This window comes from Gorilla gorilla, chromosome 3 (genome assembly GCF_029281585.2).
Source record: "Gorilla gorilla gorilla isolate KB3781 chromosome 3, NHGRI_mGorGor1-v2.1_pri, whole genome shotgun sequence".
Lineage (NCBI taxonomy): Eukaryota > Metazoa > Chordata > Mammalia > Primates > Hominidae > Gorilla > Gorilla gorilla.
The window spans coordinates 111097715-111125130 of NC_073227.2; the positions used below are offsets into that span (position 1 = coordinate 111097715).

Consider the following 27416-nt stretch of genomic DNA (forward strand, 5'->3'; position numbering starts at 1 on the left):
CTGGGTTGGAATTCTTTTCTTTAAGAATATTGAATATAGGCCCCCAATGTCTTTTGGCTCATAGGGTTTCTGCTGAGATGTCTGCTGTTAGCCTGATGGGCTTCCCTTTGTAGGTGACTTGGCCTTTCTCTCTAGCTCCCTTTAACATTTTGTTCTTTCATTTCAACCTTGGAGAATCTGATGATTATGTCTGTTGGGGATGATCTTGTTATAAAGTATGTTATTATGGTTCTCTGCATTTTATGAATTTGAATGTTGGCCTCTTTAGGTAGGTTGGTGAAGTTCTCATGGATAATACTCTGATTTATGTTTTCCAAGTTGGCTCTATTCCCCTGATATCTTTCAGGTACACCAAAGAGTTGTAAGTTTGGTCTCTTTACGTAATGCCGTATTTCTCAGAGGTTTTGTTTGCTCATTTTCATTCTTTTTTCTCTATATTTGTCTGACTGCCTTATTTCAGAAAGCCAGTCCTCAATTCATGAGATTCTTTCCTTTTCTTGGTATATTCTGCTATTGATACTTGTGATTGCATTATGAAATTCCTGTAGTGTTTTTTTCAGGTCTATCATGTTGGTTACATTATTTTCTACATTGGCTATTTTGTCTGTCAGCACCTGCATTATTTATCAGGATTTTTAGCTTCCTTGTACTGGATTTTAATATACTCTTGCTCAGTGATCTTCATTCATATCCATATTCTGAATTCTATTTCTGTCATTTCAGCCATCTCACCCTGGTTTAGAACCTTTGCTGGAGAGGTGATGCAATCATTTGGTGGAAAAAAATGGCCTTCTGGCTTTTTGGGTTGATGCAGTTCTTGCACTGATTCTATTTCATCTTTGTGGGCTTATCTACCTTCAGTGTTTGATATTGCTGACATTTGCATGGGTTTTTAAAAATTCTTTTATCCTATTTGATGACCTTCAGGGTTTGATTGTGACATTATGTGGATTCAACTGACTGGCCTTGTTTCTGGAAGATTTTAGGGGGTCAATGCTCAGCCCCCAACTCCTGGACTATGTGCTCTCACTCTGGGGGCTTGTATTAAGCCCTGACTTTGTTCTCTTGGCTCCTTGATGTTAGGAACCCACTGCACTGAGGTGGGGGGAGGCAGTGGGTGGTGGCGGAAGGTGCTTTCAGACCACAGGTCACTACACTCTGATGGGTGGTGCCAGCCAAAGCATTTTTTAATGCAGTAACAGCAGGATCAGTCCTCGTTCTCACGTGCTAGCAGCAACAGTAGTGGCAGCTGCAGCAGAGTGCCAGCAGGTGCCATGGTTCCTGCCTCCCTTCAGGCATTCACCACAGTGGTGAAGGCAACACAGCTTGGCAGTGAGGGGGGTCTCTGTTGGCAACTGTGTGTATGGTCACACTGGATGTGATGTTGGCTCAGGGGTGGGGTGCTGGTAGGCACAGGTCTGGGTGTCTTCTCTGTGTCCCGGAAGGTGGAGTGGTCACTCAGTACGAGGGAGGATCTGCTGTTCACTGTGCAGTATTAGCACAAGGGCAGGGTGCTGGCAGGGGAGAGGTTGGCTGGTTCTGTGCCTGCCAAGGCTCTGTCTGCTCTGCAATGGCAGTTGGTGGAGGGTGGGGGACAGACAGTCTGTGAGGTAAGCAAAGAAAAATCCATTTGGGCAGACACACACCAGCCAAGTGATGTGGGACCCTGGGGAAGCTACAGTATGGGGAGACAGTGTGCAGGCTGGTGTGTGGCCGTAGGCATCGTGCCACTGGAGCTCTCTGCAGCTCAGCCACAATCCACCAGTGCAGAAGCTATGGGCTCCCACGTAACCCAAGACTGCCCTGCAAGCAGTCATGGCCAGTCTGGGGCCCCAGGAGAAGCCAGAAGACTAAGGGGTGCTCAGGTCGCACAGGCCCCATATGATGGGCAAAACTGCCTGACAGAGTTCAGGTCCAGCAGTTCCCCATGACTAACGTCTCCTATAGGAGCAAGTCAAACCAAGGGGGTGGCTGTCCCTGGCCATATTCTGTTACACATGCTCCCACATAAAAACCTCTGGACTCCACATCAGCTGGCTTGCTGTCCTTAACACTTCTTTAAGCATCTCTCCCTGCCAACACAAGTGTCTGTAGTAGTCAACGGGGCTCCTCCTGCCAGTGATTCAGAGGCCCATGGTGAGAGCAGATTGCCCCTTGCCAGTTCAACTGACCCACTCCCTGGGAGCCACTGGGGGGCCAGGAACAAGTCTTGTTGCACGCTGGACCTGTGCAGAGTTCCCAGCTTTCTCCTGCTTCAGCCCAGCTTCTGTGTCTTCCTTCTGTCCACTCTTGGTGCCTTCCCTCTGAAGGCCTGTTAGGAGCATGCCAGTCATCTTGGTCCCTTGGTGGTGCTGTTTCCCATAATTTCTTACTTAATTTAGGAGGTTTAGGTAGATAAATAGATAAAATTTCCTTTATTCCTGTGTAAAACACAAAAAGCCAGTAAGCATGCTTCATAACAGAAAGGAACTTTTAACATAATATTTTAAACCATTTTTTCTTTTCTTCTTCTTACCATTATTATTTTTTGTAGAGACGAGGTCTTACAATGTTGCCCAGGCTGGTCTCATACTCTTGGGCTCAGGAAATCTTCCGCCTTGTCTTCCCAAAGTGTTGTGATTACACACATAAGCTCTGTGACTGGCTTTTTATTTTTTATTTTTTTCATGTGTAGTTTACATTGTGGGAGGAGACATGTAAACAATTTCTTACCTTGCTTAAGAAATACAGGTAGAATATGGCATTTCCTAGCTATCTCCTCTGGGAAACAAAAATGCTGGAATCAAGAGACTCTCACAACCTCTTAAATGCATTACTTTCTCCTAAAATGTCTTATCAAGCAATGCCAGTGAGACAGTGTAAGTTATTGCTTTATCACTTGTTGACTGTTTCTGTTAAGAAGCTCATTGTTGATAAGTTTGTAAAGTGACTTATGTCTTAAATATAGTTCCAAATCGATTTTAATGAAACCCATGGGTTTTAGGAGATCAGAAAACTGATTTATGTTGCGTAGTAACTCATTTTATGACCCTGAGAAATTTGGTTCTCATTCTTCTACATGCAAAATACTGTCATTTTAAGATAGCTTTAGAAAAGTAAATACCAATGTTTATTTTAAAATTTTAAATTTTATGAAAGAATTGGATCAAACAAAAAAATAAGGAAAGACTTGAGTAGTGTTTTTATAAAGATAGGTTGAAATGCTCTGTTCTCTTACTGTATAATCAGAAAAAAATCAGTAAGATGGACTACATTGCATTAGAAAAGTTGTACAACCTCATTATTTTTTATTGTTAGTTCAAAAAAATGAAACAAAGAGGACACTAACAAATTGGAAATGACAAGAACATAGTCTCATGGAACTTTTTTGACATCTTAACAAATTTATCATTGTAAGCTCATGTTTTTAACTTTTCCAAAAAATGTAGGACTTCAGTGAATTTTGTTGAGAGGTTGATGAACACTTTCTTGGTATTATGATATATGTTTTTCTTTTATTTCATCTTTGCTACAATTACTTTCTCTGCTTACTTTTTATGTCTGAAACCCTACTTATTCTAGAAATGTAATATGTTTTCAATAACAAATTAAGAAAGATTGTGATAGTAAAACATAGTTTTGTACAAAGGAGTGTTTTTTAAATGATAAAGCCTCTATACAAATGTAAGGTGGTATTATTTTTTGAAAGATTTATATCAGTAAGAATTTTTAAGATATTCTAAGAGTACCATTCATTGTTGAAAAGATTATGCTGATATCCAAACATTCTTCCTCAATTGCTTGAAAATCTTAGGAGATATACCACTGTATCAAGAGATAATGCTATTTCCTTATTTGACTAATATGCTAAAAAAATACATTTCTAACATACTGGCTTTGAACAACTGTTTTCTCTTGACCATCCCGTAAAAGATAAGTTATTAATAATTTCAATACTAAATTAATAAATGCCATTTACTTTGATCATGGATATATTTTTAAATTACATTATAGTTTGTGTTTTATTTGTAAACTTCATCAACATTTCATATAAATACCAGAGTAAATCAGAGTAAATATAATGTCTAAGAATCATTTGTTTAGTTTTATTTCAAAACTGTACAAAAGACTTAGAATATACAATCTATGCTATTGTTTGGTAATATATTTTTTAGTTCTTTAGAATATATATATATAATTCTAGGCTGGGGGCGGTGTCTCACGCCTGTAATCCCAGCACTTTGGGAGGCCAAGCGGGGTGGATCACGAGGTCAGTAGTTCGAGACCAGCCTGGCCAATATGGTGAAACCCTGCCTCTACTGAACATACAAGAATTAGCCGGGCATGGTGGCAGGTGCCTGTAGTCTCAGCTACTTGGGAGGCTGAGGCATGAGAATTGCTTGCACCCGGGAGGCGGAGTTTGCAGTGAGCCAAGATCATGCCATTTCCACTCCAGCCTGGGCAACAGAGTGAGACTCCATCTAAAAAAAAATAAATTAATTACAAATATATAAATATAATTATATATTATATATTATATGTAAATATATTTATATGTATATATAAAATTCTGTGGGTAAACTATGTGAATTTTACCTCTAGTAAATGTAGTTATATAATCAGTAAAGATATCCTAAAAATATTATGCTTTTAAACTTTTTAAATAGTATTTCAATAGTATTCATTTAATAGTATTTAAATAGTACTCATTTAAAAAGTACACTTACTGTAAATCAATGGATTGTTAATCTCTTAAGTGAGCATATAAAGATAGATCTACAATGAATTTTTAGTTAATGTTTATAAAAAAATTTTATAGCATCAAGTAGTAATTATTAATGCTGAAATGATATATAAAATATTTTTTAATTGTTTTACGCTAATAAAGAAACAAAATTGTGGTTTTCTTAACCTTGTTTTCAGTATTTGAGAAGCAGTGCCTCCCATGGACCTATTTGGATGAGTATATACCTCCACTGATTTATTTCACTAGCTACCCAGGTGTTGCAGACAGCATGCTACTTTGAAACTAAGTCAACATAAGAATTATATGAGGTCACTTATTTAGGTAGAGCAGAATATATTGTCAATGATTACACATCGTTGTGTTTTCTAATCTCTGACCTCTGTCCTTGGCCATATTCCTTTTTTCTTTCTTCTTTTTTTTTTTCACTTGTTCATAAAATTCTGTCCTTGTTCGCCCTGATAAAGTTGTCTGTTTTCTTTGTTTTTTAATCTTTTGAATTTTTTGTTTATAAGAATAAGGAAACAGCTTGTAAATCTAACAGTAAAGCCCTCCAGAGAGAAGACCAGCAGTCTACAAATATAAAGAAAGTCATGATGACTCAATGTCAAACTTGATGTGTTTGAGAAGTCAAAAATTATGTTCATAATTTTACTGGAAGAATTATTGGGAGGTTTGTGAGAATTAGAAATTATTATTTGTTTTTTATTTGCATTTTTTAAATGTTTTTGTCTTTTTTAAAATTATACTTTAAGTTGTGGGGTACATGTGCAGAACATGCAGTTTTCTTACACAGGTACATGTGCCATGGTGGTTTGCTGCACCCATCAACCTGCCACGTACTTTAGGTATTTCTCTAATGTTATCCTTCCCTTAGTCCCCCACCCCCTGACAGGCCCTGCTGTGTGATGTCCCCCTCCCTATGTCCATGTGTTCTCATTGTTAAACTCCCACTTATTAGTGAGAACATGCGGTGTTTGGTTTTCTGTCCTTGTGATAGTTTGCTGAGAATGATGGTTTCCAGCTTGTTCTATGTCCCTGCAAAGGACATGAACTCATCCTTTTTTATGGCTGCATAGTATTCCATGGTGTATATCTGCCACATTTTCTTTATCCAGTCTGTTATTGATGGACATTTGGGTTGGTTCCAAGTCTTTGCTATTGTGAATAGTGCTGCCATAAACATATGTGTGCATGTGTCTTTATACTAGAATGATTTATAATCCTTTGGGTATATATCTGGTAATGAGATTGCTGGGTCAAATGGTATTTCTAGTCCTAGATCCTTGAGGAATCACCACACTGTCTTCCACAATGGTTGAACTAATTTACACTCCCACCAACAGTGTAAAAGTTTTCCTATTTCTCCACATCCTCTCCAGCATCTGTTGTTTTCTGACTTCTTAATGATCACCATTCTAACTGGCGTGAGATGGTGTCTCATTGTGGTTTTGATTTGCATTTCTCTGATGACCAGTGATGATGATTATTTTTTCTTATGTCTGTTGGCTGCATAAATGTCTTCTTTTGAGAAGTGTCTGTTCATATCCTTTGCCCACTTTTTAATGGGGTTGTTTGTTTTTTTCTTGTAAATTTGTTTAAGTTCTTTGTAGATTCTGGTTATTAGTCCTTTGTCAGATGGATAGACTGCAAAAATTTTCTCCCATTCTGTAGGCTGCCTGTTCACTCTGATGATAGCTTCTTTTGCTATGCAGAAGCTCTTTAGTTTAATTAGATCCCATTTGTCAGTTTTGGCTTTTTTTGCTATTGCTTTTGGTGTTTTAGACATGAAGTCTTTGTCCATGCCTATGTCCTGAATGGTATTGCCCAAGTTTTCTTCTAGAATTTTTATGGTCCTAGGTTTTACGTTTAAGTCTTTGATACATCTTGAGTTGATTTTTGTATAAGGTGTAAGGAAGGGGTCCAGTTTCAGTTTTCTGCATACGTCTAGCCAGTTTTCCCAATAACATTTATTAAATAGGGAATATTTTCCCTATTGCTTGTTTGTGTCAGGTTTGTCAAAGATCAGATGGTTGTAGATGTGTGGTGTTATTTCTGAGGCCTCTGTTCTGTTCCATTGGTCTATGTATCTGTTTTGGTACCAGTACCATGCTGTTTTGGTTACTGTAGCATTTCAGCATAATATTATTGTTCAAAATAATTTATGGATTCTACTTGCTTTTAGTTTTTGACATTTGATTTCTATTTAGTTAATAGTCTTAAACAATGAGATAATTCCAAATACAGGCAAAATGCATTATAAAATGTATAAGACTGGAGTCAGGAAACTGAACCTGGGACAAACTACCCAAATTTCTGAGTATGTGGCTGTAACTTTCCGAATTTATAAAATAGAAGTACAGGAATGAAATCACTTGTATGTAATTTTTTATCTGTATTTCAGATTCTTTAGTAGGTTATATCATAAGAACATAAATACTGCTGATATACTTGAAATGAGCTATTTGAAAATCACTGCAAATGTAATTTAAATCACAAAAATCAAAAATTAAATCACAAAATATTTACTTTTAAAAATTTACTGTATGCATTTTTACACAACTATAATGACATAATTTACACTAATCTGAACTATAATAATTTAGAGTTTGTCTCTATGTTTAGATGATCTTGTAACAAGTCATTTCAAAATTTAGTGGCTTAAAACTATAATTTTATTTAGTTCACAATTTTCTATGTCAAAAACTTGGGAATGATTCAACTGGGCAGTTCCAGCTTTGTGTTTCTCAGGCAGTTAGAGTGAGATGTTAGCTGAGACTTTAGTCACCTGAAGACTCCACCAGCCTAGATGTCCAAGGTATCTCATACTCACAGTGTTCAACACCCAGCATTCAACACCGGTTGATGCTGGGTGTCCTTTGGGAGCTCAGTGAAGCTGTCAGTGGAAGCGCCATGTGGTTTCTGCTTCTCAGCATGGCTGCTGGGTTCTTTCTGCAAAGGAGTAACCTCAGAAGGAGCATTATAACTGACCATGATGGAAGGCCTTTCCTGATCTAATCCTGAAAGTCATGCAGAGTCATCATATTCTATTAATCATTGCAAGTCAATAAGACTAGTCAAGATGCAAGGACAGGAACATTAGACTCCACTTTTCAATAGGAATACTAGCAAAGGGTTTATAGCTGTCTTTAATCTACCACACTAAGTTCCATATTTATGGATAATTATTGAATTAAGAACTAATAGAATTGAATTTTAGTCCAAAAATTAATTACACTTGAATGAGAAAGAGAATGTCATAATTATTAAATTATATTTTTCCTATCAATGAATAATATGCATTTTTACAAGCACAAGGTCAAATTGGTTACATTAGCCTACAGGTTAATGGAATAACTTCATTTTGAATACCAAGAATATTAAAATCCTGTTCATTCTACACATGAATATGATTTCTAACTCAATAGATCATCCTTACAAATATGTTCTAGAATTTTGTAAATACAATGAGAATTTTGATGGGTTATTGCTATCAACACTCATTTGAGAGTAAGTGTTATTTAAAGGCTTTCATTTTGCCTGCTAGATAGATATTTTAGGTTGGTGCAGAAGTAATTGCGGTTTTTGTCATAATGGTAATGGCAAAAGCCTAAATTACTTTTGCACCAAGCTAATATTTATGTGAATGTTGCCACTGTATATATACAACTAAAGACAAAATGCTGGGTAGCAAAAATTCATTTGCAAAGCCATTCATAGAGAAGACTTTTATAAATTGTCTTCTGATGGCATATAATAAATATTTTATATGTGTTATTCCATAAATGAATGTAAATGATATATTAGCATCTATCCACTTTAATGCGGTGGGATTGTGAGCTCCTTCAAAAATTTTCCCGGGAATAAAATCTGAGAATTTTTTAAATGAGCATAATTTTGGAAAACTGAGTTTCTTTGCAGTTCCTAGTAGCCACAATATAGGGAAATGTTCCATTTTAAACTATTTAATTAACAAAATGTTAATTAATACAAAAATACTGTTGTTAATTGTTCAACAAAAACAACTGTAGTAGACATAGGCCAAATCTCAGATCCCATCTCAATAAAGGACTCACTGACCAGCTTCCAGGAGTGTTGCTAGCCCACTACAGCATTAACTTTTTCAAGGGTCAGCCTCAGCTCTCCAGATGAAGTTCAAGCTCATCACTGGGTGATCTGAAGCAAAGGCTGAGATCTAGCTATTCATGAGGCACTCCCCAACCAATGACTGAACAAGGGAGTAGTACAAGAGCCAACCCACTTTTGCTCAACATGGGGATTTCTGTAACAGGAAATCTTAGCTCATTTGGCTCATAGAGAATTTGTTAGTAGGAATCAAGGTTTGACTGTCCCCTACTCAATCCTGAATCCTCTTCTTTTTTTTTTTTTTCTTCACATTTCCTTTCCTTTCCCTTCCTTAATAAACTTTATGTATCCTTAACTCCATTTCATTCCTGGAGAACCAGCTTGTGACATTTTATTTTATGAATAAAATTAACTTTTCTTAAGTGACATATTATGCAAGACTTTGGTAATATAAGTAGTAATACAATAGAGTTTTTGTCATAAGGTGGTTATAGTTTGGTGTCATCATCAACCTCCACAGAAATTTCCATGGGACTAAAGAAGTTAAGTAACTAGCACAGAACTACCTGGCTATTTACTTGTAGCATCCAGGATTTAATCCTGTATCTCTCTGATTGTAAGAAACATGATTATTATCTTACCTGCGTCCTACTATGCTAATATTAATATTTCCTTTGCAATATAGAGCAGGTAAAACCTTTTATCATTAACAGTAATATTTAGAGTCTAGGAGTATAAGTATTAAAAATGAGTATAATCCCTGTCCATAATACCCAAGATTTGGGGAAGAAATTGGACTACTGTAAAAGAGGTGGAACAGAAAGAGTTAATAAGCATCTTCCTCCTAGTCAAGCTGGTTGTCAGAAAATGAAAAGATATATTAATAAATTACAACTAAGCTAGGTGTGGTGGCTCACACTTGTAGTCCTACCTCTTCGAGGGGCCAAGGTAGGAAGTTCGAGGCCAGCATGGACAACATAAAGCAACCCCATCTCAACAAAATATTTTAAAAGTTTCTGGGTAAAATAATGACCATGGTGGAAATCAAATCAAGAACTCAGTCTCAATTACACTTGCAAAAAAAAAAAAAAAACTTACAAATATACTTAACCAAGGAGATGAAAGAGCTCTGTAAGGACTATAAAACACTGATGAAAAAAATCATATATGACATAAAAAATGGAAATACATCCTATGCTTAAGCTCATGGACTGTTAGAATCAAAATTGTGAAAATGACCATATTGTCCAAAGCAATCCAAAGATTCAATGCAATTCCTATAAAAATACCCCAACATCATTTTTTGCAGAATTAGGAAAAAAACAATTTTAAAACTTATGTGGAACCAAAAAAGAGTGCTAATAGCCAAAGTAATCCTAAGCAAAAAGAATAAATCTGGAGGCATCATATTACTTCAAATTTTACTACAAGGCTATAGTAACCAAAACAACATGGTACCTGTATAAAATTAGATACATAGACCATTGGAACAGAATAGAGAACCCAGAAATAAAACCAAATGCAACAGCCAGCTGATCTTTGACAAAGCCAACAAAAACATACGCTGAGCAAAGAACACCCTATTCAATAAATGATGCTGGAAAAATTGGATAGCCAGATGTAGAAGAATGAAACTGGATCCCTATTCTCACCATGTACAAAAATTAACCGAAGATGGATTAAAGACTTAAATCTAAGCCCTAAAACCATAAAAATTATATTAGAAAACCTAAGAGAAACGATTCTGGACATTGGCTTAGGCAAAGAATTTATGACTATGACCCCAAAAACAAATGTAACAAAAAGGAAAATAAATAAATGAGACCTAATTAAACTTAAAAGCTTCTATACAACAAAAGAAATAATCAACAGAGTAAACAGACAACTTATAGAATGAGAGAAAATATTTGCCACCTGTACATCGACAAAGAACTAATATCCAGAATCTACAAGCAACTCAAATCAGCAAGAAAAAATAAATAAATAATCCCATTAAAAAGTGGGTAAATGACATAAGCAGACATTCCTCAAAATAAGATATACAAATGGCCAACAAACCATATGAAAAAATGCTCAACATCACTAACCACCAGGGAAATGTCCATTAAAACCACAATGAGATGTCACTTTATCCAGAATAACCATTATTAAAAAATCAAAAGACAATAGATGTTACCATGGTTGTGGTAAATGGTGAAAATGGAATACTTATGCACTGCTGATGAGACTATAAATTAGTACAACCTCTGGAAAATATTATGGAGATTTCTCAAAGAACTAAAAGTACCTCTATTATTAAATTCAGCCATCTCACTACTGGGTATCTACCCAAAGGAAAAGAAATCATTATATCAAAAAGACATGTGCATGCATATGTTTATCACAGCACAATTCACAATTACAAAGATATGGAATCAATTTAAGTGCCCATCAACTGATAAATGTATAAAGAAAACATGGTATTATAAGTCAGGCACGGTGGCTGATGTCCGTAATCCCAACATTTTGGGATGCTGGGGTAGGAGGATCACTTGAGCCCAGGAATTTAAGAACAGTCTGAGCAACAAAGTGAGACCCCATTTCCACACACACACACACACACACACAATTAGCTAGGCATGGTAGCATATGCCTGTAGTCCTAGCTACTCAAGAGGCTGAGGCAGGAGGATCCTTTAATCATAGGAGGTTGAGGTTACAGTAAGCTGATCATACTACTGTACTCCAGCCTTGGTGAAGAGCAAGATCATATATATATACACACACAAACACACACACACACACACACACAGCACACACTGTGGAATACTATTTAGCCATAAAAATAACAAACTAGTGAAAGTATTTTGCAGCAACTTGGAAGTAATTCAGGAATGGAAAACTAAATACCCCATGTTCTCATTTATAAGTGGGAGCTAAGCTGTGGGTATGCAAAGCCAGAGTGATATAATAGACACTGGAGACCTAGAAGCAGGGAAGTGTGAAGCGAGTGAGGGATGAAAAATTACCTATTGGGTACAATGTACACTATTTAGGTGATAAGTACACTAAAATCCTAGACTTCACCACCATACAATTCATCCATGTAACCAAAAACCACTTGTACCCCTAAAGCTATTGAAATAATAATAACAAACCACTGAAAATAAAATTAAAAAAATAATAAGGTAAAAAAAAAAGTTAGTTGGATGTGGTGGTGCATGCCTGCAGTCCTAGCTACTTGGGAGGCCGAGGCAGGAAGATTACTTGAACTCAGGACTTTGAGGTTACAGTGAGCCTTGACTGAGCCATTGCACTCCAGACTACTAGACAGAGTGATACCCTGTCTCTAAATAAATAAATAAGAACTATACATTCTTGGTAGCTCAGTATGGAAGAAGTAGAAATTCTACCGTGAGAACTGGAATAAACAGGTATTATGTTTTATCTAATCCTTTAGATGTTTTTTGTTGTTGTTGTTCCTTGTCAGCTCAGATAAGGGTGCCAGATTTCAGAGAAAATGGGTATACTGCTGTTTATACTGCTTATTTGGTAATTGTATTGGAAAAAAACATGAATTTGAGCATCTTCTTTTTTTCAAATAGAGATGGTGTTTCACTGTGTTACCCAAGCTAGTCTTGAAGTCCTGGGCTCAAGCGATCCTCCTTCCTTGACCTCCCAAAGTGCTGGGATTACAAGCGAGAGCCACCATGGCCAGCCAAATTTGATCACCTTATATGTGTCAGTTATTATGTTTGGTGCTAGTAATATGGTAATGCAATAGAAACTATATGCTCAAATAGGGAATAAAACTAGTTCAGTGAGGCCAGGAACGGTGGCTCATGCCTGTAATCCCAGCACTTTGAGAGGTCAAGGTGGGCAGATCACCTGAGGTCTGGAGTTTGAGACCAGCCTGACCAACATGGTGAAACCCCGTCTCTACTAAAAATACAAAAAATTAGCCAGGTGTGGTGGCACATGCCTGTAATCCCAGCTACTTGGGAGGCTGAGGCAGGAGAATTGCTTGAACCTGGGAGGCAGAGGTTGCGGTGAGCCGAGATTGTGCCATTGCACTCCAGCCTGGGCGACAAGAGCGAGACTCCCTCACAGCAACAACAACAACAACAACAACAACAACCACCACCAAAACTAGTTCAGTGAGGTTGGGGAACAAGCAAACAACACTTTAAGTATTGCATGAAATGATGTATGGTATGGATGCTATGGAGCGTTCCCAAAGGGGTGTGCCACTTGGCCAAAAAGGAAAATCTTTCTAGTGAAATAAAGAGTAATTCTTTTTTTTTTTTTTTTTTTTTTTTTGAGACGGAGTCTCGCTCTGTCGCCCAGGCTGGAGTGCAGTGGCGCGATCTCAGCTCACTACAAGGCCCGCCTCCCGGGTTCACGCCATTCTCCTGCCTCAGCCTCCTGAGTAGCTGGGACTACAGGCGCCCACCACTGCGCCCAGCTAATTTTTTGTATTTTTAGTAGAGACGGGGTTTCACTGTGTTAGCCAGGATGGTCTCGATCTCCTGTCTCCTGACGTTGTGATCCGCCCGCCTCGGCCTTCCAGAGTGCTGGGATTACAGGTGTGAGCCATCGCGTCCGGCAGGAGTAATTCTTGATATGTGTCTTGGAGCATGAGGTATTATGAGGGAGAGAAGGATACAATGGGTAGAAGGCAATAAAATCCAGAAATTTGCATGTGTAAAGTGAGGAGATGTGAAACAACATTGCATTTCAGTGCTGTAGGAATGAACAAAGTGAGGAGGTTGAAAGTCAAAAACTTGCAGCTCCAGAAATAAGCAAGTAACAGATAATGAAGGGTACAATACACTATGCTGAAGAGTTTTGATTTTCTTCCTGAAGGAGGAGATGATTAGCTGTTAAATTAGGAAGTGACAAAATTAATTCCTGCTTAGAAAAATCTCTCTGGCAAATAAGGAAAGTGACAGAGATAAAGGAAAAATCACTTTAGAGACAATTACAGAAATTTGGGTAAGAAGCAACAAGTACTTAGACTGTCAGTGTGGAATAGAGAGGAGTAAGTCCAACAAATAGTGAAGAAGTAGAGATTAAATTTGGTTCCAGATTTGGTTCAAAGTGAGTAGCAGCTGAGCGTATATGATGGCTTCCTGATTATTAATTTAGGAAATAGGAAGATAATGGGGAAATCAGCAGAAGTGAAGTCTTAAGGTGGCGGAAGAGGATGTTGAATTGGAGTGTCTGTGGAACAATATTGAGTATATGTTTAGTGAGTAGTTGTACTTAAGAGCTGGAGCTTGGAATACAGATAATTCTGGATTAGCTAGTTGTATCTTGTAGTTACTAGCTGTATTAGTCAGGGTTCTTTAGAGCGACAGAACTGGTGGAATATATATATATACACACACACACACATATATATATATACACTTAATAAACTCACATGATTACAAGGTCCACAATAGGCCATCTGCAGGCTGAGAAGCAAGGAGAGCCAGTCCAAATTCCAAAACTGAAGAACTCGGAGTCCAATGTTCAAGGGCAGGAAGCATCCAGCACAGGAGAAATATGTAGGCTGGGAGGCTAGGCCACTCTCTCTTTTCACGTTTTTCTGCCTGCTTATATTCTAGCCATTCTGGCAGCTGATTAGATTGTGCCCCCCCAGATTAAGGGTGGGTCTGCCTTTCCCAGCTCACTGACTCGAATGTTAATCTCCATTGGCAACAGCCTCACAGACACACCCTAGATCAATACCCTGTATCCTTCAGTCCAATGAATTTGATACTCAGTATTAACCATCACACCAGCATAGAGTAGTAGAGGCCATGGATGTGGATATATTGTGTACATTGAGGTTGTGGTTGGGTGTACATGCAGAGTGAGAAGATTAAATGCCCAAAGATTGAGCTCTAGTGAAAGGCACAATTGTTAGAGGGACATCACTGAAGATGAGCACTGTAACATGGATATTGGTTTGAGAATTAATATTTAATTATAGCAAGGGACCAAATGGTAGATATAGTATCTATACTAGTCCATTTTCACACCACTATAAAGAACAACCTGAGACTGGGTAATATATAAAACAAAGAGATTTAATTGACTCACAATTCTGTGTGGCTGGGGAGGCCTAAGGAAACTTAAAATCATGGCGGAAGGCTGAGGGGAAGCCAGGTACTTCTTCACAAAGCAGCAGGAGAGAGAGAGAGCTTAAGGGAAACTGCCACTTTTAAGCCATCAGATCTCATGAGAACTCCCTCACTATGACCAGAACAGCATAGGGGAAACCACCCCCCATGATCCAATCACCTCTCACCAGGTCTCTCCTGTGACACATGGGAATTACAATTTAAGATGAGATTTGGGTGGGATCACAGAGACAAACCATTTCATTCTGTCCCTGGCCCCTCCCAAATCTCACATTCTTGTCACATTTGAAAACCAATCTTGCCTTCACAACAGTTCCCCAAAGTCTAACTCATTACAGCATTAACTCAAAAGTCCAAGTCCAAAGTCTCATCTGAGACAAGGCAAATCTCTTTCATCTATGAGCCTGTAAAATCAAAAGCAAGTTACTTACTTCCAAGCTACAATGGAGGTACAGGCAATGGGTAAATGTTCTTATTCCAAATGAAAGGAATTGGCCAAAACAAAAGGGCCACAGGCCTCATGCAATTTTGAAACCTGGTGGGCCAGTCATTAAATCTTAAAGTTCCAAAATCTCCTTTGACTCTGTGTCTTACATCCAGGGAATGCCGATGCAAGGGATGGACTCCCATGGCCTTGGGCAGCTCCACCCCTGTGGCTCTGTGGGGTATATCCCCTGCGGCTCCTTTCACAGCCAGGTGGTGAGTGCCTGATATAGTTTGGCTGTGTCCCCACCCAAATCTCAACTTGAATTGTATCTCCCAGAATTCCCACATGTTATGGGAGGAACCCCGGGGGAGGTAATTGAATCATGGGGGCTGTTCTTTCCTATGCTATTCTCATGATTGTGCATAAGTCTCACAGATCTGATGGGTTCATCAGGGGTTTCCACTTTTGCTTCTTCCTCATTTTCTCTTGCCACTGCCATGTAAGTAGTATCTTTCACCTCCTGCCATGATTCTGAGGCCTCCCCATCCATGTGAAACTATAAGTCCAATTAAACCTCTTTTTCTTTCCATTCTCAGGTATGTCTTTATCAGCAGCATGAAAATGGACTAATACAGTGCCTGTGGCTTTTCCAGGCACATGGTGCAAGCTGTTGGTGGATCTATGATGCTGGGGTCTGGAGGACAGTGACCCTCTTCTCACAGTTCCCCTAAGCAGTGCCCCAGTGGGGATTCTGTGTGGGTGGCTCCAACCCCACATGTCCCTCCTGCACTGCCCTAGCAGAGGTTCTCCATAAGGGCTCTACCCCAGCAGCAGACTTCTGCCTGAACATCCAGGCATTTCCATACATTCTCTGAAATCTAGGCAGAGGTTCCCAAACCTCAACTCTTATCCTCTGTGTGCCCGCAGGCCCAACACCACATGTAAGCCACCAATGCTTGGGGCTTGTACCCTCTGAAGAAAGACCTGGGCTGTACGTTGGCCCCTATTAGCCATGGCTGGAGCTAGAGCAGCTGGGATGCAGGCTGCCATGGCCCAAGGCTACGCAGAGCAGCAGGGCCCTGGACACAGCCCACAAAACCATTTTTCTCTCCTAAGCCTCCTGGCCTGTAATGGGAAAGGCTGCTTCCCTTGTTGGGAGAGGCTCCTGTACGATGATGGGAGGCTGCGGTGAAGATCTCTGAAATGACCTGGAGACATTTTCCCCATTGTCTTGGCTATAACATTTGGCTCTTCATTACTTATGCAATTTTCTGCAGTCATCTTGAATTTTTCCCCAGAAAATGGGTTTTTCTTTTCTACCTCATGGTCAGGCTGCAAATTTTTCAAACTTTTATGCTCTGCTTCTCTTTTAAATAAAAGTACCTGTTTCCAATAATCTGTTTTTCAATGCATATGACTGAATGCATTGGGAATCAGCCAGGTCACCTCTTGAATGCTTTGCTGCTTCGAAATTTCTTCCACCAGGTACCTTAAATCATGTCTCTCTAGTTCAAAGTTTCACAGATCTGTAGGGCAGTGGCAAAATGGCACCAGGCTCTTTGCTAAAGCATAGCAATAGTGACCTTTACTCCAGTTCCCAATAAGTTCCTTATCTTCATTTGAGACTACCTCAGCCTGGACTTTGTTGGCCAAATCACCATAACATTTTAATCAAAACCATTTTAGTTTCTAGGAAGCTCCAAACTTTCTCACATCTTCCTGTCTTCTGAGCCCTCCAAACTGTTCCAACCTCTGCCCATTACCCAGTTTCAAAGGTGCTTCCACATTTTCAGTTTATCTTTATAGCAGTGCCCCACTCCAATCACCAATTTTCTGTATTACCCATTTTCACATTGCAATAAAGAATGATCTAAGACTGGGTAATTTATACAGGAAAAAGGTTTAATTGATTCACAGTTTCTCATGGCTGGGGAAGCCTCAGGAAACTTACAATCATGGTGGAAGGCTAATGGGAAGTAAGGCATGTCCTCCCAAGGTGGCAGGAGTCAGAGAGTGCTCAGGGAAAACTGCCACTTTTAAACCATCAGATCTCATGAGAACTTTCTCACTATCATGAGAATATCATGGGAGAAACCACCCCCATGATCCAATCACCTCCCACCAGGTCCCTCCCTCCACATGTGGGGATTACAATTCACGATGAGATTTGGGTGGGGACACTGAGCCAAGCCATATCAGCATCTTTTTAAATGTAGACTTATTTCTGTTCTACTTACTATGTATGCACAAACATGAGAGGGAATAATTTAGGAAGGTTTCCTGGTTTCTGTCATAGGCAAATAAATTGATAGAGGAATACCAAAAACAAAACAAAAAACTAAGCAAAAACATATGTGTTTGTGGATGTATGTGTGTGTGTGTGTGTGTGTGTGTGTGTGTCTACATGATTATGTGTAGCATAAAAGCATTTTTTGGATACATTAACTTATTTTTTGTAACTAAGAATATATTATGAAAAATATCATACTATAGAGGGAATTTGAGTTTCATTAGTCAGATGCAATTATCTCCCACTGTGTGAAGCTGACTTTCCTTGTCAAGAGCAAAGTAAAAGGGCTAAGCCTATTATGCTGTCTCTTTGATGTTTTTATAGGATATAATGAAAGATGAATGCTCGATGCTCAAGCTGCAGCTGAAAGAGAAGGATGAACTCATTTCCCAACTTCAGGAAGAGCTGGTAAGTGACAACAATGCTTGGCCCACGAGTGTTCTTTACTTTCAAGGTTATTTGTTCCACACCCTTATTTATTAACACCAATGGCATTAGTTATTTGTAAATCCTTCCAGTGGTTCAATCCAATGATCAGTTTTTATAATTCTGTCATGAAAACTATAGATCTTTGACAAGCTGAAGAATAGAAAGGATGTTTTATAATATATGTGGAAATGTATATGATTCCAGAAACATATCACTGAACCAGGATTAAATATTTCGGTTGTATCTATCAGAAATCTTGAAGGCTTAGGCCACATTGTTTTTGTAAAGTGCATGATTTAACTCCATAAAGCTATACCTAAAGATACAGATCTATAATATAAGGCAAAATACTTGATGTAGCAAACAAAACCAGAGTTTACATTTTACTTTTATAAAGCCATCAAAAATACATTAACCTAATGAGACTTCTTGTTAATTTATTATATAGTTCCCAAATTATGTAAAAATTATACAAAAATATGAAGTGTATGTGGTTCAGGTTTTAGAGTATGGTTTTTAATGTAATATCATGAAAGAAAGTAAGGAATTACACTTTCATAATATAAAAATACATTTGGTAGATAGCAGACAGAGCAGTGGGCATTATTTTTTCTAAGTATGTGTTTTCTATTTATCTATGAATATTAACAGTATTTTGCAATAAAGTGTGCACTTGATATAAATTTTAAAAGATAGTACTCTAAAACAATAATTAAATAGAAAGAAATAAGAAGAGATATTTTTAATTCATCATTCATTTTTACACTAACAATAGATTAAAGAAATAACCATGCAATAAGAGACCCTGACTCATTATCAAGATCAAGAAACAAATCCTTCTCAACGTATTTTTAATGATTATTTCAGACTCACAATAGTGTATTATGTAATTATTGAACACAATAAATTACAAAACAGACTTTATAGACCATCGAACTTCTGAGGACTCCTAACATATTAGTGAGATATTGGAGAAATTCAGAGCATAATTTATAGACTCTTCACAACTGACAATGTTTTCCCTGAAACTTGACCTTTATTTAAACAGTGTTCTAGGATTGGATTGATGCTGATCCTTGGTCCCATTAACATGTTACTGTGGCTTTAGAAGACTTATAAACTAGTACTTAGGATAAGAATAGTATCACAGACAAAAGGAACATGTGTTACATTACCGAAATAACCTTTTATAAAACTGTAAGTAACGTATTGTAGTGTCAATTTTATATATTACATAATGTAAACATTTCTTTATTTAAATATAGCCCTCTAGGTGCATATTATCTAATAATGCTTTTTTACGTTGCATACAAAAATATCTTTGAATTGACTAAATATCACATATAGACATTTATTGCATAATGGTTAAAATAATCTGTTTTAACATAGCAGAGTATTTATTACTTTGTCAGAGAGTGCTTATTTTGAATTTGGGTAATTAACTCAGAAAAGAGTATTCTTTTTTTCTCAGCATTAGTTATGATCAGTTTTAAAACATTCATATACAAGAAATCGGACCTTCATTTGCTGAATTAAATGAAAAAGAAAATGATTACTTTCAAAGACAGTACTACATAGTTATAATTTAAAAAATTTAGTACACCTCCATCTAAAAAAGTCCTAAATATTTTTTTGTCTTTTCTTTATACTTGAATTACTCAAATTGGCTACTTAGTTTCTAAAATTTCTCAGGGAACAATCAAGCAGCATTTTAATTTTGTGCTATTGTAGTTTCCATAATCATCTTGAATAAACAGGAAAAATGTTAACTTTTAAAAATATAGTTTATTTTATTAATTAAAAAGGACTGAAGCTAAGGGGGAAGTATGTAATTGGTGATTCAAGAATTTTACTTAGAGGAAACATGGTTGGAAAAAAAATTGTCATTCAAACTGGATTTGGAGCATGGATAAGAAATGCCAACCATGTAGGCCAATACAAACCCCTTGCATCCATGGAAAATTTTGGTCCTCCTGTTTCTGGTCCTGGTAATAAATAACTTGTGGCATTTTGTTATGGTGGAGGTTAAATTTTACACTTATGCTTTACTTACATTGAAAATTTCAAAAAATTTTAGAAACCAGTTGAGTTATACCCTACTATATACTACAGGTTCATAATCTTTAATAATTTAGAACTGATTCAGTTTTCTATTCTTTCTCATGGGTTTCTGATTTCTTGACCACTGTTATTATCACAAGCAGTTGTATCTACATGTACACTGTAGAATGAAATTAGATGTAATTGTACCAAGAAAGGCTTTATTCCCAATTAGTTATTAAGAAAGTTTTAAATTTTTTGATTATTTATATTTTTTAGTTAGCCTCATCAATAGTGGGAAGAGTTGTAAAAAGTTAGGGACAGAATGGGTCTAGAAAAAAAGAAATGTTTTTCTTTTCTTTTTTTTTTTAAGATAGAATCTTGCTCTGTCACCAGGCTGGAGTGCAGTGGCATGATCTCAGCTCACTGTGCAACCTCCACCTCCTGGGTTCAAGCGATTCTCTTGCCTCAGCCTCCCAAGAAGCTGGGACCACAGGCACACGCCACAGTGCCCGGCTAATTTTTGTATTTTTAGTAGAGACGAGGTTTCACCATGTTGGCTAGGCTGGTCTTGAACTCCTTTACCTCAAATTATCTGCCCACCTCGGTTTCCCAAAGTGCTGGGATTACAGATGTGAGCCACCACTCTGGGCCATAACAAGTTTTTTAGTCATTTAAATGTAAGTGTTTTAGCCGTTTGTTTTTAGGGTATGGTTTCTCAACAGTAGTGCTGGTGGCATTTTGTTGTGTCTGTGCTATGAATTGTAGGACATTTAGCAGCATCCCTAGCCTCTCTCCTCTAGATGCCAGGAGCACCTCTACACATTGCCAAATGTCCCATGGGGGCAAAATTGCCTCCAGGTGAGAACCACTGCTATAGGGATATTAGATTAAATGTGTAGTCCCCAATGAAATGGTATGTTATAGAAAACACATCTATTTATAGATACCCAGGAAAAAAACAAAAAACTCCAGCACAAGAGATGCACCTTTCCTTGGGCTATTAAATATGTAACTGTTTGTACACTATATTTATCTGCTAAGGCTACCAAAACAAAATGCCATAGATGGGGTGGCTTAAACAACTAAAGTTTATTTGTCAGATTTCTGGAGGATAGAAGTCTGAGATCCGGTGCCAGAGTGTTGGGACTGTGGTGAGGGCTGTCTTCCTGGCTTGCAGATGGCCATCTTTTCGGTATGTGCTCACATGGTCTTTCCTTGGTGCATGCACATAGGGAGAGAGAGAGAAGAGGGAGAAAGAGAGATCATGTAAGCCCTCTGATGTCTCTTCTTCTAAAGACACTAATCCTATCATAAGGACCCCACCTCATGGCCTCATCAAAACTCCCATCATCTCCCAAAGGTCCTATCTCCAAATATTATAACGCCGGGAGTCAGGGCTTCCATACATGAATTGTGGAGCAGGGGGAACAATTCAGTACATAGCACATACTCTTTGTGCTCATGACTGTTTAATATTAGCAAGTTCAGTTGTGGAAAATTAGAGAGTTCTACTATGTATTTTTTTCCAGCATTAAATGCATGTTTCAAAAATTATTCTTTTCTACCATATGATTTCAACATTATTACATTGGCTTAATTCTTTTTTATTGCTGGGTGGGTAGATTTCACAAAGCATAAATACACTAAGAAACTGAAAATAATAATTTTGATTTAGGATTATGTATTGATATTGTTTGGGTAAACTATTCAGATTATTAATTGCATTTCTAATGTGAACGTATTTTTGTATTTTATAGCCACACTTCCAATCTATTCCTTCTTTTTAAAAAGAAAACAATAAGCTGTTTGTACTCTTAGGAACAATTTTTAAAAGTCAAGACTTATTATCCCTGAAATATTTATGCATTACTTACCTTGGTGAGATTTACTGTTTTCAACAGATCGAGATAAAAATAATCACTTGTAATTGTTTTATTATGTCCAAAGGGATATTAAATGTTAGAATATTACAGTGTCCTGGGATTATGTGCTAGGGCAACTAATTGGAGAAAACGAGACATACATTCTGTAGCCAGAAGTTTGTAGTATGGTAAACAGAGAGGAAACTAGTTCACAGCATGGAACATCTACTCCCAACTGTTCTATAATAGAACAAAATCTCCTCTGCATTAAATAAGAAATAGAGCAAAGGAAAAATTTCTTCTCTTCATCTTCCTGGGGCCTTAGCTTTCTTTACTTGAGGAGAAGAGTGAGTCAATATGGTGATATGGAAAATTGGGATATGAGTTTCTTGTCCTACCTCTAATCTTAATTGCCTGTGTGACCAGATTTAAGTATTTTTCTCTATTTGGGCATTGGTTTCTTCAACTGTCAAATAATACCACTGTATGTTTTGGTCTGTTTTGTGCTGTTCTAACAAAATATCACAGACTGGATAATTTATGGTAATTTATAAAAACAGAAATATATTTCTCACAGTTCTAGAGGCTAAGTTCAAGATCAAGGAGCTAGCAGGTTAGGGCCCATCTCTCTGCTTCCAAGATGGTGCCTTGAAAGCTGAGGGAAGGAATGCTTGTCCTCACATGATAGAAAGGCAGAAGAGTATGAATCTGCTCCTGCAAGCCCGTTTTATAGCAGCTTTAGTATATAAATAAGATGGAAAACTTCACGAGCTAAACATCTCTCCATAGGTGGCACTTCCCAACACTGTTTGGGATTAAGTTTTCAATGACAGAATTTGGAGCGACATACTCAGACCATAGGACCATAACATTAAAAATATTACATATTTATCAATAGTGAATTTGATAGATTATAGCATATTTATATTTATATAACTGTATTATATATTATATATATATTTATAGCTATGTTGCTTATAAAATTATTAAGTGGAGGGAAAAGCAGATTTTAGAACAGCATATTGTATAACACAATGTGAAAAATATATATTGTATAGAAAGTCTAGAATAATTAATAGTATTTAACTTTGAGAAATTAGACTGTTCAATTTCTGCTTTAATTTGGTAATGTATCATTTTTAATAACAAATATATTACTTGTATAATCAGAAAAACACCAGACTACTTCTTTGGAAAATAAATGAAGAATTTCAATGTGTTTAATGGTTTTCATTCTGTGATCAGTGTGTGTTGGGGGAAATAAGGGCAGCAGAGGGATCCTGTGGATTTCCATTCCCCACCCACTTAATGATAGTAGCCCTCATTTCATTGTTTTTTGCATGTCATTACTTATTACATTATCATTTCAATCAATAAGCAGTTTTTATTTAATGCATATCATTATACTCCTAAGATTTTATTTGATGAAAAACCACAGCTGAGAACAAAATCAAGCAAACAAACCAAAACACTGAACAAGATGATTGCTAAGAACTACTGCGAACTATTAAACAGGGTGGGAAATGAGAACAAAAGCTATGACATACACCTCAGTGAGAATTATTACACATCATGGTGATTGGAGAGAATATTAGCTAATTGAGGGCATGGAAAAGAACCAACGTTCAGAATCAAAAATAAAAGGAGGACTTTTTTGATAATTAAACGTTTGGATATATAGTTTAAAATATAGGTTCTATTTATGTTGTAGAATATATTGGACTTTTTGAATATTAGAAATACATCACTCTTAGCCAACAGAAAGATTTAGGGATTTTACTAATTTAATTTATTAAGATATTTAAAGCATAGCTATAGATTTAGACCAAAAGTCTAAACATAATAGCTAAACGTATGCATACTTAATCATAATTAATTATAATAAAAGGTATTTTAAATATTTGCATCATAAGTTTAATTTATTACACTTAATGATATAAAACAGAGAAATATTTTTCTCACTTCTGAGAAAGTTTCAGTGTCTTTCCCTCAGCTATTTAGTGAAGGTTATGTTGAAGAATGCCATGTAATTTTATTGCTTATATGATACTGAAGGGCACTGTAAATATTATCCTCAGGTGACTAAAATAAATTTGAGATATTTGTCATAAATGTTGATGGTGAAGTGTAGTCTTGTGTTTTGGGGGGATGGATATGTTCTTGTAAATGATTATTAATCTTATCAGTGGTTTCAAAAATCTTATAAATGGTTTTACACTATGGATGAAGAGTGTGTACCATACGACATCAGAAATTGAAGAAAGTATATTTGGTATTGATTAATAAATTAATTCAAAATATTTTTTAAGTAAGTTAGAGTTAAATTACAAATGAAAACATAATAAATTTAGTTAGTACTATGACCGTGAAGAGAAGAATTTAATTGTCCTAATTAAGGTTAGTAGACGGTGCTGTGAATTTACTGTTTTAACTTGGATGACAATTTACATATACACTTTCAAAAATGTTAAACAGATTTGTATGGATAATCTCATTACTAAATGTAAGTTGTCAGCAGTTTATATTTCTGAACTTTTGGGGTTTCTACCATTCGGAATTTTCCCATTGGACACTAGCCGATCTGGGTAAAATGTATCAGATACAGCTTTCTATGTCTATTTCTGTAAAAACATATGTGTTTTGGCTGGGCCTGGTGGCTCACGCCTGTAATCCCAGCACGTTGGGAGGCCAAGGCAGGCGAATCACGAGGTCAGGAGTTTGAGACCAGCATGGCCAACATGGTGAAACCTCATCTCTACTAAAAATACAAAACATTAGCTGGGCGTTGTGGCGGACACCTGTAATCCCAGCTACTCCCGAGGCTGAGACAGGAGAATCGTTTGAACCTGGGAGGCGGAGGTTGCAGTGAGCTGAGAACATGCCATTGCACTCCAGCGTGGGGGACAGAGTGAGACTCCATCTCAAAAAAAAAAAAAAAAAAAAAAAAAAGTTTCTATTTAAAAGTCCAGTTCAAATGGGTCACCGGAAAAACAAAATAGATTTTCTGAAAAAGTAAGTTTATTAGCCCTCTGTAAAATAAACACTTTAATAAATAACAGCCCTTAATAACATGATTTAAACAAAAAAGCAAAACAAAAAATACTTATCATGTTTTCCTTCATAATCTTCCTCTGTTTACTATCATTACAACAACTATACTTTTCAATGCTAGTGAAATTTAACAGTTACCTCTGTTTACTAACATTACAACATCTATACTTTTCAATGCTAGTGAAATTTAAGTTACCTTCACCACCACGTCTTTTTAAGCAGTAAGGGAATACATTGACTGTAGGAATAATGTATGACTATTATCAGAGGCAAAAATTTAAAACATGTCGGTAATGAGAGACTCTTTCCTAAGAAGATTTTTTTGTGGGTCTGAATTCTAAATGTAGGTTATGATTAAGTTTTAAACTTCACACACACACATACATACACACACACGCACACATTTTTCCCCACACACTTTAAAATTTTATTCAATTATCACATTTTTTAATTACCTGTCCTTTAATAAACAATGCATTTTTAAATGGAAGTTTAACTGGGAGATCTTTCAGTTATGGAGCTGAAACACTCAACGATTCCACCACACATTTTTATTTTGAGAGTTAAGTTTGTGATCTTAAGTCAGCACCTTCCAACTAGCTGTAAACTGTTTGTGTTTCTAAAATTTGAGGTACTACTTATTAATGTATTCAAATATAGATTTCAAAATAAGCAATGAGAGCATAGTTATTGTAAAGACAAAGACATGGAACTTGAGATACTTAAATTATATCAGTTAATAGTAACCATTTGGAGTATTTATTTGTATTTAAGATTCAAAACAAAAGAATAGTGTGTGAACCGTGAGCTCTCTATTTTGGGGGGGATGTTTGGACATTTTAGTTCATAATTAAATATTTTACTGAATTTTAATAATATCTTCAAAACTGAACTTTATTTTTATTTAAAAATGTTAATTTTACTTTTAAAATTAAAGCACAATTAAAAAATAAATGTTACATCAAGAGCGTGATTTAGTAATTACCTATACTGTATCTTTTGCAGACTCTTTTTTTAATAAACAAATATTACATTTATTAAAATTTACTTTTTACTTTTTGACATATAGTTTACACAAAGTTAAATAAAAGTTTTAACTAGCTTCCTTTCTTTTCTGGCCATTATTAATATTAATTTATTGCCATATTATTTAATCCTATGTTTTTCTTTTAGAAGAGGATGGTTAAAAATAAGCTTTTCAGGCATCCATTATAATAGATACATCATTGAGTTGAACACTTTTTCCTCCTGTAATGTAAATATGAACTCAAGAAAGCCAGGCCTCATTAAAAAAAAATGTTTAAAAACTTATATCCCTTTTCGTGTTATTCAGCCTACTTTGTTCTCACTCAAAGCAAATATTGAAAATTATATTCTTACTTGAGTGTAAGTTAGCATATAAACAATCATGTTTCTCCAACCTTTTCAAAGGTAATTTACTTTATTAACTGTAAGGCAAGTTCTTGGCTCATTTGTTAACAATTGAATAGCAAAACATGGGACTGAATAAAGGCACTTGTAGAAATGATGATTTTTGAAAAAAATTGAAGGCAGTTGAAAAACTGAAAGTGTATCATTATGTGTAATCAGGTTACTATGCATAATAAAAAGGGTGAGCTAAAAATAAAAGACTAAGAAATACATATGGCTAACTAGCACTTTATCAGAAATCTAGAGAGAAGAGTAATTTTGATTTGATTTTAAAATACTTTCAGAATTCAAATTGAATAAAATGGTATGCCCTTGATGCTTTAATAACAGAATAATTCCTGCATGATAAGAGAAACATTCTTTGTGCATGAAAATCATATCATGAATTTATCTTAAAAGTAATTCCCCACTTGCTCTACATTCTGTTATAATTTATGGTATTATTTCATGCTAGTCATTTTAGAATAGAATATTACAGCTCCATGGATGATTTACATAGAAATGGACAGCTGTAAGTACTTTCAAATCCTCTTTCTTTTTCATATTTAGGAAACATTACGAACAGAAAAGTAATAGATTAGGTATACTTAAACATTATTAAAGTGTCAGGCTACTTTCCTTCTTTTTTCAGGAGAATTAATTGCATATATTCCAGAAAAGGCTTATCTCAGCAGTAATTACTCTCCTAGTCAGCTCTGTGAGACAGATGTAGAGTGTGAATGTGACAGTATCGTATGATACATAATGGGGATTGCCTCCAGTTTCTTACACACTCCAGTACCCTGATGAAGAGCTGCCAAAAAGATACAATCTTTAATATTCAATGGAATTTGCTGTAGCGATAGTACATATTTGTTAAAGTCTTTATCACAAAGGGTTGTTATATTGCAGTGCAGCATGGATATAAGAAAATAATTGCTCTATGATTTAAATGCCAATAGGAAGGTGTTTTACCTTTAAGGCAT

General features: G+C 36.4%; 1 protein-coding gene across 8 annotated transcripts in view; it reads left to right on the top strand.

The window, feature by feature from the left end:
* The window catches only part of CCSER1 (coiled-coil serine rich protein 1), a 1457637-nt gene that overhangs the window by 655074 nt on the left and 775147 nt on the right, over positions 1-27416 (top strand). For all 8 annotated transcript variants that reach the window (XM_004039129.4, XM_055385647.1, XM_055385645.2 and 5 more), the window contains exon 8: positions 17960-18043. In XM_004039129.4, the coding sequence (XP_004039177.3) occupies positions 17960-18043 (84 nt within the window). The remainder of the gene's footprint in view (positions 1-17959; positions 18044-27416) is intronic.